Genomic DNA, 13,066 nt, shown 5'->3' on the forward strand with positions numbered 1-13,066 from the left:
GAACTGTCACTAAGAGAGGATGTCTGTTGAGTCACACTGCTTCTTGAAGGTACTCGAAGGTCGGTTCTGATTCCCACCACTAGAGGGCAGAAGAGCACCACTTATTCTCTTAGGGAATCAGCCAGGAAAATCTCCTTTCCAAGCAATTTTTATTGTTTCTGCTCTTGCGACAGAACCTTGTCGTGTTTGGGTGCATTTGGCTGTATTTTGAGGCAGGATTTCTATGTTCTTTAAGGGTCCTCTATCTTATCCTCACTTCGTGAAATAGCTCTTCTTTAAGCTAAGCTGCCTGCCATATAGAAATGTTATATTCTACATGAATGTCTGTGTGCATAGTCCCACATGCATCTCTAGAATCTGGGGTTGGGGAACATGCAGGGAAAGCAATCACTGCCTTCCCTGGAGTTTATGTGGAGGTGGCAAGGTGTCAATGGAAGGCCTGTACTGTGGGACAAATGAAGGGAAAATGTACTTTCCCCTAACCCGGAAGTGGCTAAGGAGGCAACAGTGCAAAGAGAAAGGAGGCTTGACTGGAGTCTGGGAGTCAGTGCAGCTGCAGGAACAGGGAAGCAGGTGGCTTGCAGGAATGAGCCAGTAGTCTGGGAGACGATCCCTGAGAGGGGGTGGAGGTGGGCGGCTTCTGAGAGCCTCATCTGGCCAGGCTTAGGCCCAGCACTCAGGGGCCAGCCTTTCCCTGGGTTTGATCCTGTGGTGCTCCAGTCTCCCTCTGAAGGGCAGATTCATCCTGTGAGGGCTGGGAGAAGAAGGGATGAGACTCTTCAGAATGTCTTGTTGAAACTGAAGTTTGACCATGAACAGAACCTTGAAGACGGGGCTCCGTTTCAGGGTGTACCCCTAAGCACTGAACCGACCAGCATTAGTCCTATGGGTTTATTAAAGGGAGATTTAGGAACAGCAGCTGCCGTGATTAAACAGGTATGGAAGGTGTGCATGTGCTGTCTCGTTGGGAACTTGGGGCCTTGTACAGGAGTGAAGCTTCTATTTCATAAGGCATTGTGTGCCCTGAGAGTCCAGAACGCTGTGAATCCAGACCCTACTCCCATGAGCCCTGTGATCCTAGGGCAGCCATCCTCCTAGAGCCTGTGTGTGGATAATGCAAGAAAACCACACATTCGACCCAGACAATATATTGTCTTGCATATAGGAAGCATGCTATAAAGGTTAGACATAATGGGGCATCTGAGAAGTCACTAGCGTCTGCAGTCACCAAGGGACCCAGCGTGCTTTCAGCCCTGACTCCCAACTCTTTCTCTCAGCCTAGCAACTTGCCTCCCTAAAAACTGTACTTAATCAGGTTTGCTCCTGTTACCTTTCCCCAGTTGTTCGAACCTCACCAGCACACGTGTGGACACTTGTCTGGAGGCACGCACCTACCAGCTGGCCCTGCAGACAGTTGCATGGCACTGGGGCTGCAACAAGAGGCTGTAGCCTGTGTGCTTGTGGGGAAAGGCCACCAGCCAGGCTTCCTGCTCTGCCTTTTGAGAGGACTAGTGCTGCAGCCAGCTTCCTTCATTTTGGGCTCAGCTGGATGGCTGGGATCTGGAATGTTCCACACCCTCACCACCTCCACTTTCTAATTAGGTCTGTCACTTAATGATACTCTTGAAATTCCAGAGTCCCATAGCAAAAGTCTGACGACGTAGTTTAAGCAAATAGGTACATGCACTTAGAAATGCCCGGAGAGCAGTAATGACCATCAGTATGGCCCGTGAGGAAGAAGCGACTGTACCCAGTTTGCTTTGATCCAGAGCTCTCACGGTCTCCTGGGCAGGCCTGTTAATGAGATGTGTACTGGTTTCCTCCTGCTTCTGCTGATTTTCTTCTTTTTTACCTTGGAAATGGGGACAGAGCCCTGATAGGCTCTTCGTAGTCACTTGTTTTTGTAGAGGTGACAAGCAACTATTGGCATCTTGTTTCCTTTGTTCAACAGGACTTAAAATAAAAAAAAAAAAAAACAATAAAAGCAACCCAGAGGCCAGATGCCTAAACAGGACACTCAGAGGGATGGATCCTGGCGATGGAAAGATGGCTAAGTGGGTGGTAGGCTTTCGATGTGAGTTTGAATCCCCGGTATCCATGTGCGAAAGCCAGGCACGGCTACACAATGCCTAAAGCCCCAGCATTAGAAGGCAGTGACAGACAGACAGATTCCCAGAGCATGATAGCCAGCCAGCCAGCCCAGCCAAAGCAGTGAACTTCCAGGTCAGTGTGGGGCCCTGGCTCAAGGCAACAAAATACAGAAGACAACAGAAGAAGACGCGTGGGCATCATGCTCTGGTCTCCACAGGGGCATGTGGACACATACCCTCATGCCCATGCCAAAAAAACAAAACACACATAAAATGTGTATGCACACACAACATATAACACACACACACACACACACAAATAAAGAAATGGGTCTCCTAAGGAGGGAGCGTCTGTATATGTGTCTGAGACACTTGCAAAGAGAGTCTCATCTGTGTCCCATCTCCTGACAGATGTGTTCCATCTCCTGGCAGATGTATCCCAAACAGGCACAGATAGAAGATTGTGCCGGGCTTTCATTTCTTTCAAAGTCTCTCCCTTCTGATTGATGGAACCCCCGGAAGAATGAAAATCCTGTTTCCCTAGCACCTGGAGCATCCAAGGGTAGACAGGTGGCTGCAGAGCCCTTTCTCTGTCGGCCTGCTTCTCCTAGCATGTCACACACCTGGCTCAGGCTGTCTCCTCAGCCTGAGTCACCACCCCACCCTTATGTCATCGGTGTATCGATGTGTCTGAGAAAATGAGAGTGACTGGTGCTTTTCAGTTTTGCTCTGCACCTCTTTCGAGCAGCCACCTTCAAACAGGCTGAAAACAAGCTTCAAAAGTCAATACAGCAACTGCAACTGGAGAGAAAAACAGATCCTCTGCAGGGCTCCGCTGCCCTGCTCCAACCTGTCTAGACCTCTCCCGGACTGCCGTTGCTACAGGGAAGGATATCTATTCCCCAAGACATTTTATACTAGTTGGGGTAGGCTAGACCATGCTACAGTAACAAAATTATCCCCTCAGCTGTGGCTTAGGATGGTAGAACCTTAGTCTTGTTCCTGTCAAGTATCCAAAGCTGGTCAATAGGGATGATACAATACATTGATGGAAGAAACTTGGGAACCACACACCAGCACATGCACAATCATCCTCAGAAGTAAGAAGTAAGGTGTGACACCCCCCCTCACTCTTTCCTCTGTAAAACTCTAGTATGTTGGGGGAGGAGTAATGCTCTATGTATGCAGAAGACGAGCTGGTCTACACACAGGCATTAGTGTCACTTGCCATTTGGTTCTTTACCAGAACACACAGAGAACTCTATTGCCATAGCAGACATTCTAGAATGATGTCTCCTGCGTGTTGACAATCGACACACAAGTGGAGGGATTTTTTCCCCCTGTAAGGAGCCAAAATTTGTCATATTAAAATGTGTGTGTGTGTGTGTGTGTGTGTGTGTGTGTGTGTGTATTACTTGAGTTTGAGGAAGCTCCAAAGGAATAATACTCAAGGCCGCCTTCCGGCCTCTCCAGGCGTATTTATGCACCCACACAACAGGCACCTTTAAGCACACATGCATTTAGCACGCACTGTTATTTGGTGTAGACACAGGTAGTTGAGTTTCCAACAAAGGTTCAAGCATGAGCTGTCTTCCTCAAATCAGACAGAAGCTCACTAAGCCTCCCCCATGCAGACACTGAGGCCTAGGACTGTCCCCTAGGTGGGCTCTTCCTCTCCTGCCACAGTGCCAGAGTAACCCCCTCCTGGAGAGCACTCTGGAGAGCCGCCAATGGTTTTATGAACCTGCCCCTCCCAGTGCCTCCACAGGAGCCTCCTCCGACAGGACACAAAAGGCAAGTGTGCTGTGGTTTTGACCCAGGTGACATGTTCCTTGCTGTCTTCCGGTTCTTGAGCAGATAGTCAGCTTTGTGCATGTGTGCCCACAGGAAGACGGTGGCACAGACAGCTCATGTGTCCAGTGCTAGCCCATCTCCGCGGGGCGCTTCCCCACACATCCAAGAGAATCACTGATTTGGCTTGCTACGCAGCACTAATTCTGTTCCCCCTCCGGGAACTGCTCCGGGCTTCTCTGCCTTTGCTCGCATCTGGAGCTGTAGGCAGTGGAGGCCCCTCCCTTCCTCTTTGTTTTCATGCCATGCTTGGCAGCAGGTGAAGAAACACAGCAAGTGCCTAGTGAAAACAGCCGGATTCAGCCACCCCAGGCGATTGGACTTCCTTTCCTTCTCCTTCATTTGCATGAAGATGCTTCCAGAATCTCCTTGGGTTTCCAGTGCCCTGGTATACTACTATTTCAAAATAATACCCGTACAGGAAATGCCCATTCATAAACTTAGAAACAGAAAGGGGGAATAATCAGAGCGGCCATATCCGAAGCGCCCACGCGTGCCAGGGGATCCTTGCCTGTAGCCTTCCATCCTTACAGCCATCCTACCCTCATTTCATAAGTGATGGAAAGGCTCGCGTGTGCTCCCGCTACTGAGCTGCAGAGCTGGGATTCGGCGCCTTACCCCCACCAGCCCTTTGCAGCTCTCTCATCCCCATGGCGTCACAAAAGCAACTGGTCCATCTCAGCATGGTGAGGGCCACTGAGCATCAATCATGGTGTTCGGGGTATAGGTTATCAATATCCCAAAGCCAATTTGCACATTACCAGAACTTTTGGTAGCCATGAGTCTATCGCATAGCAAACAGAAATGGAGCATTTGGCCAGGTCCTCCAGGGGACACGAAGGCACTAAGAACAGCTAAAAAGAAATCTAAAAAGTAGTGCCAAGCATGGGGCCTCTGTGTCAAGACCTCTATGATCTAGGATCCACTCTGTGATCTAGGCCCCACTCTGTGATCTAGGCCCCACTCTGTGATCTAGGCCCCACCCTGTGATCTAGGCTCCACTCTAATCTAGGCCCCACTCTGTGATCTAGGCCCCACTCTGTGATCTAGGCCCCACTCTGTGATCTAGGCTCCACTCTGTGATCTAGGCCCCACTCTGTGATCCCGGGCAAAGAACATAGGCTCTCTAAGCCTTAGTCCATATCAACCCCAAATGGAGAGAATGAAAGATCCTACTCTGTAGACTTGTAGGAAGAAGTCACTGAAATAACAGAGGTGTGCTGTGTGTGACTCTTAGGGCAGAGGAACCCCTGGGAAAGTGATGGCTGGTGTTGTCCTTAGGAGTCTTAGGGGGCTGGGGACACTTTATAAACAGCGAAGTGCTCATCTGGTGTCTGTAGTCATCACTTTTCCCCAAACTGTTCATCCGTCTGGCCTCATGCTACAGCCCTATTGTTCTCACCTCACACACGATTGCTCAGGTCCCTGAGAACCTGCTTTTGGGCTCTAGGAGCACGGTTTATCATCAAAGTGACATTTCTAGGTGGCCCCACCTGGACGTGCGACTTTGCATGGCTGCTCTAAAAGGGGACAACAAAGCTGAGGAAGAAGCCTCAGTGATCTTCTGTTCACGTGACATCTGCTGGCAGATCAAAGGCGTGCTGGTACCAAGCAGCCTGGGTCATGCAGCCAAACACACAGATATCTGTGGTGCCTTTGAGCTCCGGAGCAGTGCCAGAGCTTTCTAACAGAGCACTGGGGGCCACACTCAAGACTTGAGTCAGACTAGCCAGTAGAAGCTTGGGGACACGGAACCCCATCATAAGTGACAGATTGGCATGGGCCAAGCATGAGAACACATGTCTGGTGTGGCTTTCTGGCCCTTCCAAAGGACTCCACAAGGTCTTGATCATTAGTGTTTGTAGATTAGGAAACTGAGGCATGGAGTTCAGAAAGACTCAAAACGGGGTAGGATTTCAATCTAGGTGTCCTGGGCATCCATTTTCTCAAATTGTACTGTGCATGTGCCCGTCTTAGTCGTGAACCCGATGTAACTCACGCTGTGAGCGACGGAATGAGGTTTCAGACAAACGGTCCCAGGAGAGAGAACATATACCTAGCGTCAGTCTGCCCTCGGAGAGTGCCTATCTGCTTGTGTTTCTGTAGACTCAGCTTGGCAATGCAGCAAGATGAGTCAGTTCCAGCCTTGGCTGCCTGGCTCCTCGCTGTTTTTGTTTAGACAGATTATAAGCGCGGAGCAGACAAGAATGAAGGGGAAACATGCTCGGTCCCCAGCAATGGCAGAAGCTGGAGCACTGACAGGAAGCAGATAGCTTCCCAGCCCAGAGCCCCACCCACTTCCATCAAGCTCTGTAGCCCGTGAACTGTGTACCGGGCATCTCTCTCCATCACAGCCTCCGCAGCCCACATGCCCACTAAGCTCCGCCCTCTGTGTTCGCAGGCAACCTGGACATCACTCCTGACGACCCGCGCTGGATCGGAGCCTGGTGGGGCGGCTTTCTGCTCTGTGGTGCCTTGCTCTTCTTCTCGTCCCTGCTGATGTTTGGGTTCCCACAATCCCTGCCCCCACACTCAGACCCCGGCATGGAGAGTGAGCAGGCCATGCTCCCAGAAAGAGAATATGAGAGGCCCAAGCCCAGCAACGGGGTCCTGAGACACCCCCTGGAGCCAGACAGCAGTGCCTCCTGTTTCCAACAACTGAGAGGTAAGAGGCCAGAACTTGCTGGTCAGAACAGTGGAGATATTGTGATGGGGTGAGGGAGCGGGTGGCCACTGGAGGGTTTGAGAGTTTTACATCATCGGCCCCGACACAATGTCCCTGCTTGACTTAGGGTCAGACACATTTAATGAATGCAAAAATAAGGTAGCCACCAAGTACTGATGAAATCCTGGTGCTTATCGCACAAGAGTCTCGCTTTGGGGGCCCAGCAAAGCTCTGTGCATGCAAAAAGAAAAAAAGAAAAACAAATGCAGCTTCTCTGAGAAAGTGGCACGGTGCAAATAACACTGTCAATTGAGAAAGATCTGTTCTGGGTTGTTTCCACTGTCGGCACGGCCTCTTAAAGGCTTAGGAAATTACAGTGACACTGAATATAACCCAGCATCCTCAGGCTGCTCCGTTCCCCCATCAATCCCTCCTCCTCTCTCTTTCACACACACACACACACACACACACACACACACATACACACACACACACCCAAGGGGCTATTTAAGCATATGGTGTTCCCTAACTTACTTGGATCGGCCAGAGTACCCGCTGGAGTTTAGACATGCGCAGTTGGCTGCAGGTACCTGCAGGTGCCAGGGCATGAGCCAGGCTAACGTACCTCCTCTTAGAGAAGTCGGGATGAAAGGACGGTGGGTGGGCAGTGACCTCCTGTAAAGCCTTTAGCAGCCACGAGGCTACATCCCAAGGCCTCATCAGTCCTTCCCTGGGGTCCAATCGAAGTCAAGGTAAGCACATCTAAGATGAGGTGCACTGGTGGCAGGTGATGGTCCCAAGCCTTGTCCGACCCCATGCTCCTTCAGTGCCCCTTACCTCGCCGGCTGTAAGGTCACTCCATTCTCCTCGCCCTGTTTCCACACGTTTAAGACTATGCCTCAAGTTCTCTGACAGCATCATCCTGAGAACAAGAGCTCTGCCTGCAGAGACACTTAATCAAACCTCCGAGTCCGTGAGGAGCCCAACGGACCTTTGCAGTTTCTGAAAAGACACTAATTTAATAACCCGATGTCATGTCTGGTCCCATGTTCTCTGTCAGTATCTACAAGTGCTGCGAACCAACTGATGGCCTTGAAACTCCCTTCTAAGCTCTGAATGCACTAGTAGGTGAGAAGTCCGACTAGTGTGTGTCCTTGAGGTTGCCGTAGCTGGAACCACCCCGTCAGCAAGTGTGTAAATTACCTCTACCTTCAAAACTGGCAGATTCCAGAAGTCCCCAGCCAGCTCAAGGATGATGCCTGCTGTTATCTTAAGAGCACAGCTAACTGTAATGCCAGGCCCCAGACCCACAATAATCCATCCGACTGGCATCAGAGTTGGTCTGGCAAGAGAGAACCCTGATTCCCAGTAGAGACAATCATTCCAGATCTTTCTTTGTCCAGATAATGGTCTTGTCTCCCATAGACTGAATTCATAGGCCCTTCCTTTCATCTCTCGGTATGCAAATATAAAAAATAAACAACTGTGCCATCAATGACCTCAACAGCGAGCCCGCAAAGATAGCCAGTGGTTCAGGAAGTGACAGACCTGTGGGGGTCAGGGAGGGTAAAGGGAAGAGCTCAGCTGGGCCCTGAGCTAGGCACTGTCACAATTTCAGAGTGTTTTCAGCTAAGGTTCCGCTACCTTGCTTCATAGTCTTCATTTAGGGAGTCTCCATTTAGGGAGGGCTAGGGACATGGTCATGGATCAGGGGTTCATGTCCCCGAACTTCTGCTTCCACAGAGGAGGCATGCAGCAAGAGAGATCAAGTCAAAGTGAAGATGAACACTGAGCAGTTGGTCGGGGGCTGAGAGGCATGCATTTAGGCCGATGGGTTCAGAACTCAGTAGATCAGAAGCAGGTGAGCATGGTGTCCGTGTGGGCCAGCGTGGGGTCCAAATGAACCCACTTCCATGAGTAATAATTTTTCATTTCTAGCCAGCAGTCCCTACTTAGTTAGCTCCACTAATGGACTAGGGTAGAGGACATCCCAGCAGGGCAGGAAGCTTGTGTCTCCAGAAGACTTCTGCAAGAGCAGGAGTCCAGCGAGCTACTGTGCTAATGAAGAACAATCCAAGTGCAGGCCACAGAGAAGGGCCCACTGTGTCGACACCCTTCATAGCCCCAGGAGCTGAATGTTTCTGCCACAGGAACACATTCGACAAATGCACCCTTCAGTGCTGCTGGTGTTCCCCCACTACTCTTACTTTGATTCACACACACACACACACACACACACACCACAAACTCTCAGGAGCTCTGATGGCCCCAGCATGTTCATGGGCACAAATATGCAGACTGCTGTCAGATCTCTAAGCGGAGTGCACACCTCTCAGGATCTCTCATGAATCTCTTTGGAGCTTTCAAAGGTTTTTCTCCTCCCACAGTCTATTTGAGTCCCGGGCCCTGCTCAGAAAACTCCACCCAGAGCAGCCCTTCAACCCCTCCATGCAGCGTTCCCGGGTTTCTGAGAGTGGTATAGGGTCGCCTGTCTTGAGTGGGACATCCTGAGATCCAGTTCAGTTCAGCTAATTCCTCCTTGCGACACCTGGGCCGTGACATTTAACTCCACTTGGCTCTAACATGGAGAGTCTGGTTTCATCTTTACGACAGCTGCCTCCGGTTGGTGTGGCTGCTCATCGCCATCCACAGAGGGCTTATGCTATGGTGTGATGGGAGTGTGGTATGTGGTCCATTTTCAAGGGCCTTAAAGGTCTGTTGTGGACAAAGCCAGCCATCGGCTGAGCTCGTAAATCTCCGTAGAGGAGAAGGGGCGGAAAGCATGGGCTCCGGCTTCAGAGTAGGCGGAAGTTCCCACCTGTAGCAGCTGCCACAGAGCATTTTGATAACACAGACCTCAGACAAACAAACGCTTGGGGCTATTAAGCCACAGGGTCACCCTCGGGTGAAAGGCCACCAAACCCGGGCACAACTTTGGATCTCAACGGTTCACCAGATCTCTTCCCTTTAAGTCTTGGCTCTGGGATTCTTCTGTCCTGATGAGCCCACACTTGAGGGACCCTCAGCGTCATTGTCATCCTGATACCTGGAACTCTTCTTCCCCTTTCATGCCAACAGGTTATATGTTGGCACATGACCCTGACATGTAGCTGCTGCACAGTGAGTGTGAAGAATTTATGAAAAGCTCCCTAGTGGGAAGGATGGCTCAGTGAGACCGTAATAAATAATCCAGAGCCAACAGGGTAGCTCACTGGATAAAGACGACACTGCTGCTGAGCCTGACTACTTGAGATTGATCCCCAGATCTCATAGGTAGACAAAAAGAACCGTTTCTAACAACTTCATCCTCTAACCTTATGGATAGGTACTTGTGCGCATACACACACACACACACACACACACACACACAAATGAATAAATGTAAATTTTTAATTAAAACTAAATACAAATCAGTCATGTTTATAAAATAAACACTCAATGTCATTATCATTTGCATGCTAAATCTCATACCCACACTGTATGATATGCATGGCACGCATATCATACGTTTATAGACATGTATAGTGGTTTCTGTTATCGCTTTCAATGTCACTTCAATCGTAAGTTGTCTCCTCCATCACCTGGGAAGCTTCAGTGAACAGGATCAGGGTCCCCAGTAAAGTGACCTGTCCCTCTTCATCTGTTTGCTCTGTGTGGTTTGTGCAATGAGTCAGTAACACTCTCCCCTCCCCCGCTTTGCTCTTTTTCTGCCTGGGATATCCTTTCTCCTTTAGTTCACTTTTGGGCTGTCTGCTATATTGTGCTTTGATATATATTGTCCACCTGGCCTCTGCAAAGTCCCCTTTACTACATTACCACTGTAGTGTGGCCACCCAGGAGGGTGGTCTCCATCCATTCCAGAACCGAGCGCTCATTCATCTCTTCATTTGCTGCAGTGCATGACAGTGCCTGACACGGAAGTTGTGCCATTTTAATGAATGAAGAAACCAATGAACACACACAGACACACACACACACACACACACACACACACACACACGAGCTGGGCCTGGGAGCATGACCCAGTAAAGGGCTTGTTGCACGAGTCTCCGGGCCCTAGTTCAGATCACCAGCATCCACAAAAAAAAAATCCGGGCACAGTGGCACACACCTGTAATCAGGAAACCGAGGCAGGAACATCCACTTGGCTCTCTGGCCAGTAAGACAATCTAGCTGAATCAGCAAGTTCCAGATGACTGTCTCAAAAGGTAAGGCAGGAAACAATAGAGGAAGACAGTCAGCTTCCACTTCTGGCCTCTATAGAGATATACAAAGTACACACACACACACACACACACACACACACACACACACACACACACACACACGTCACCACCACCAAAAACAGCAACAAAAAAAAGGTTGTTCTTATCTCTACCCCGGGGGAATCTCTCTAGTCCTATAAGCCATTAGTACTGTTTTACAGATATGGAAATCAAACTTAGGGATGGAAAGAAAGACATTTGAATCACCGTGAGGAAAAACAGTGCCTGGCTCCTAAAGCCTGCCCTGAAGCTGTCTTTCTGGCTGAGAAGTCTCCTGAAATACAAGCGCCATCAACAGGTGCTAAGTGACCTTTCCACAGAGTGTACTAAAACCATCTCCTGAGGCAGCACAGATGTCCCCTAAAACAGTGTGCCTTCAAAGGGGCTGCAGCTGCAGGGGGTGGAAGGAAGCCTCTGCTCCCTGTTAGCACTGCAGGTCCTGGATGGCTGGGATCAGTGTAGCCGCCTGCGCCTGTGTCCAGGCTCGGAATCCTCAGGGCAAGTCCTGACTTTGAACTCTGAGAGAGGCAGGGAAGCTAAGCACTCTTGTCTCAGGAGAGGAGCAAGCTCTGCCTGCTTACCTCACCCTGGCCCAGCCCAGCCCAGCTCTGCCCCCATCAGTGTGTGCGGAAAGCCCTGCTGCTGGGTCCCCCCCACCCCTGCCACCCCTCGCACCTGACCTCAGCTCACCAGCAGCACTGGTGGTGTTTAGAAGCATCACTGGAACAGGCCTCTGGTGAGCAGAGGATGCTCCAGAAGGGAAGACCCTCCCTGAATGTGGTCAGTTCCATCCCAGGAGCTCAGCCCCAGACTAAATCAAAAACTGTATCTTGTCTGCTTCCGCACTACGGGAACACTGAGACTAACCGGTGGCCTCTCGTGCCCACTGCAGCTCCTTCCCAAGGCTGCAAAGGGTACCCTGGGACTGAGAGAAGGCAGAAACCTTCAAGGCACTTCAGTCGGGTGTTTTGTCACCGCAACTAGAAAAGTAAGGGATACAACACCTGATCATGCTGCCACCTGCCACTTAAAGGGACAGTGGCAGAGCCCTGCTGTGGCTCCTCTGACTTCGTCCCACACCTACCTTGTCCTGCCATGTCTCCTGCTCTCCTGACAGGCACTGCCTAGTTCCCTGCCCATGGCCTCCTTCTGTAATTCACATCTGGCCTTGGACATCAGCTTCCTGTCTTTTCTGAAGCATAGCTTCCTGACTTCTCCCATGACCTTATTTTATGTTCTGATGGGTGAGGTATCCCTCCTGTGTACCCCCACGAAGGCAGACACTTCCATTTTTGTTGCCACCTAGAACTACATTCTGTGGTAAGGGGAGGAGTGAGGGGACCGTGGAGGAGCATTACCAGGCCCAGCTTGACTTTGTCCTCCTGAAGCATCCCGGCCAGACCTGCTCCAGCCCACCCAGGCTTCTGCATGGCCCAGCTGTGAGCAGGTGGTAAGAGCTACACATGTCTGTGTGCTGCCACAGGCCTACAGTGACCCACCCCTGTCAGGAAGGGTCTGCTGGACCCCGCTCCAGTCCTGGCTTCTTCCATTTCCTTTCAGCTGAGCAGTTGAATTAATTCTGCTACGTCTTTTTCTTTTTCTTTTTTTCTGGGAATTTTTTTTTTGAAAAGCATGTTCTTTTATTGAAATAGGAAGTAAGAACACTTTATGATAAAATTGAAGATTTGTGTAGAGAATATTTCTGATAAAATAGAAGAGATATATAGAAAAACACGTTAAAATTGACAATTTTCATGGAAAATTAAAGGGTAGAGTGGTGGACAAAAACATTGCTAAATTAATTGGAAAATGAAATAGAAACATTTGTGATAGAATTGAAGGTTTATGTGGAAAATATTTCTGATAAAATTGTAGAAAAATGTAGAAAAACATGTTAAAATTGAAGATTATCATGGAAAATTCTATATAGATATAATAATGGTAGGCATAAAAGTATTCCTAACTTGATTGAAAGTGCAATTATAAGCATTTTCTGATAAAGTTGAAGACTTACATGGAAAATATTTCTGATAAAATAGAAAAAATATATAGAAAAACATGTTTTTAATTCCTTCAATTAATTTAGAAAGTTTTTTTCTATCTACCATTTTATCTGTATAATTTTCCATGACATGGTCAATTTTAACGTGTTTGTCTATATATTTCTTGAATTTTATCAGAAATATTTCCCATGT

General features: G+C 49.3%; 1 protein-coding gene across 3 annotated transcripts in view; it reads left to right on the top strand.

Annotated features, from left to right (window-relative positions):
* Slco3a1 (solute carrier organic anion transporter family member 3A1) overlaps positions 1-13,066 on the top strand; it is a 283,145-nt gene that overhangs the window by 207,327 nt on the left and 62,752 nt on the right. For all 3 annotated transcript variants that reach the window (XM_052160589.1, XM_052160597.1, XM_052160605.1), the window contains exon 4: positions 6,343-6,606. In XM_052160589.1, the coding sequence (XP_052016549.1) occupies positions 6,343-6,606 (264 nt within the window). The remainder of the gene's footprint in view (positions 1-6,342; positions 6,607-13,066) is intronic.

Source organism: Apodemus sylvaticus, chromosome 1 (genome assembly GCF_947179515.1).
Source record: "Apodemus sylvaticus chromosome 1, mApoSyl1.1, whole genome shotgun sequence".
Taxonomy (NCBI): Eukaryota; Metazoa; Chordata; class Mammalia; order Rodentia; family Muridae; genus Apodemus; species Apodemus sylvaticus.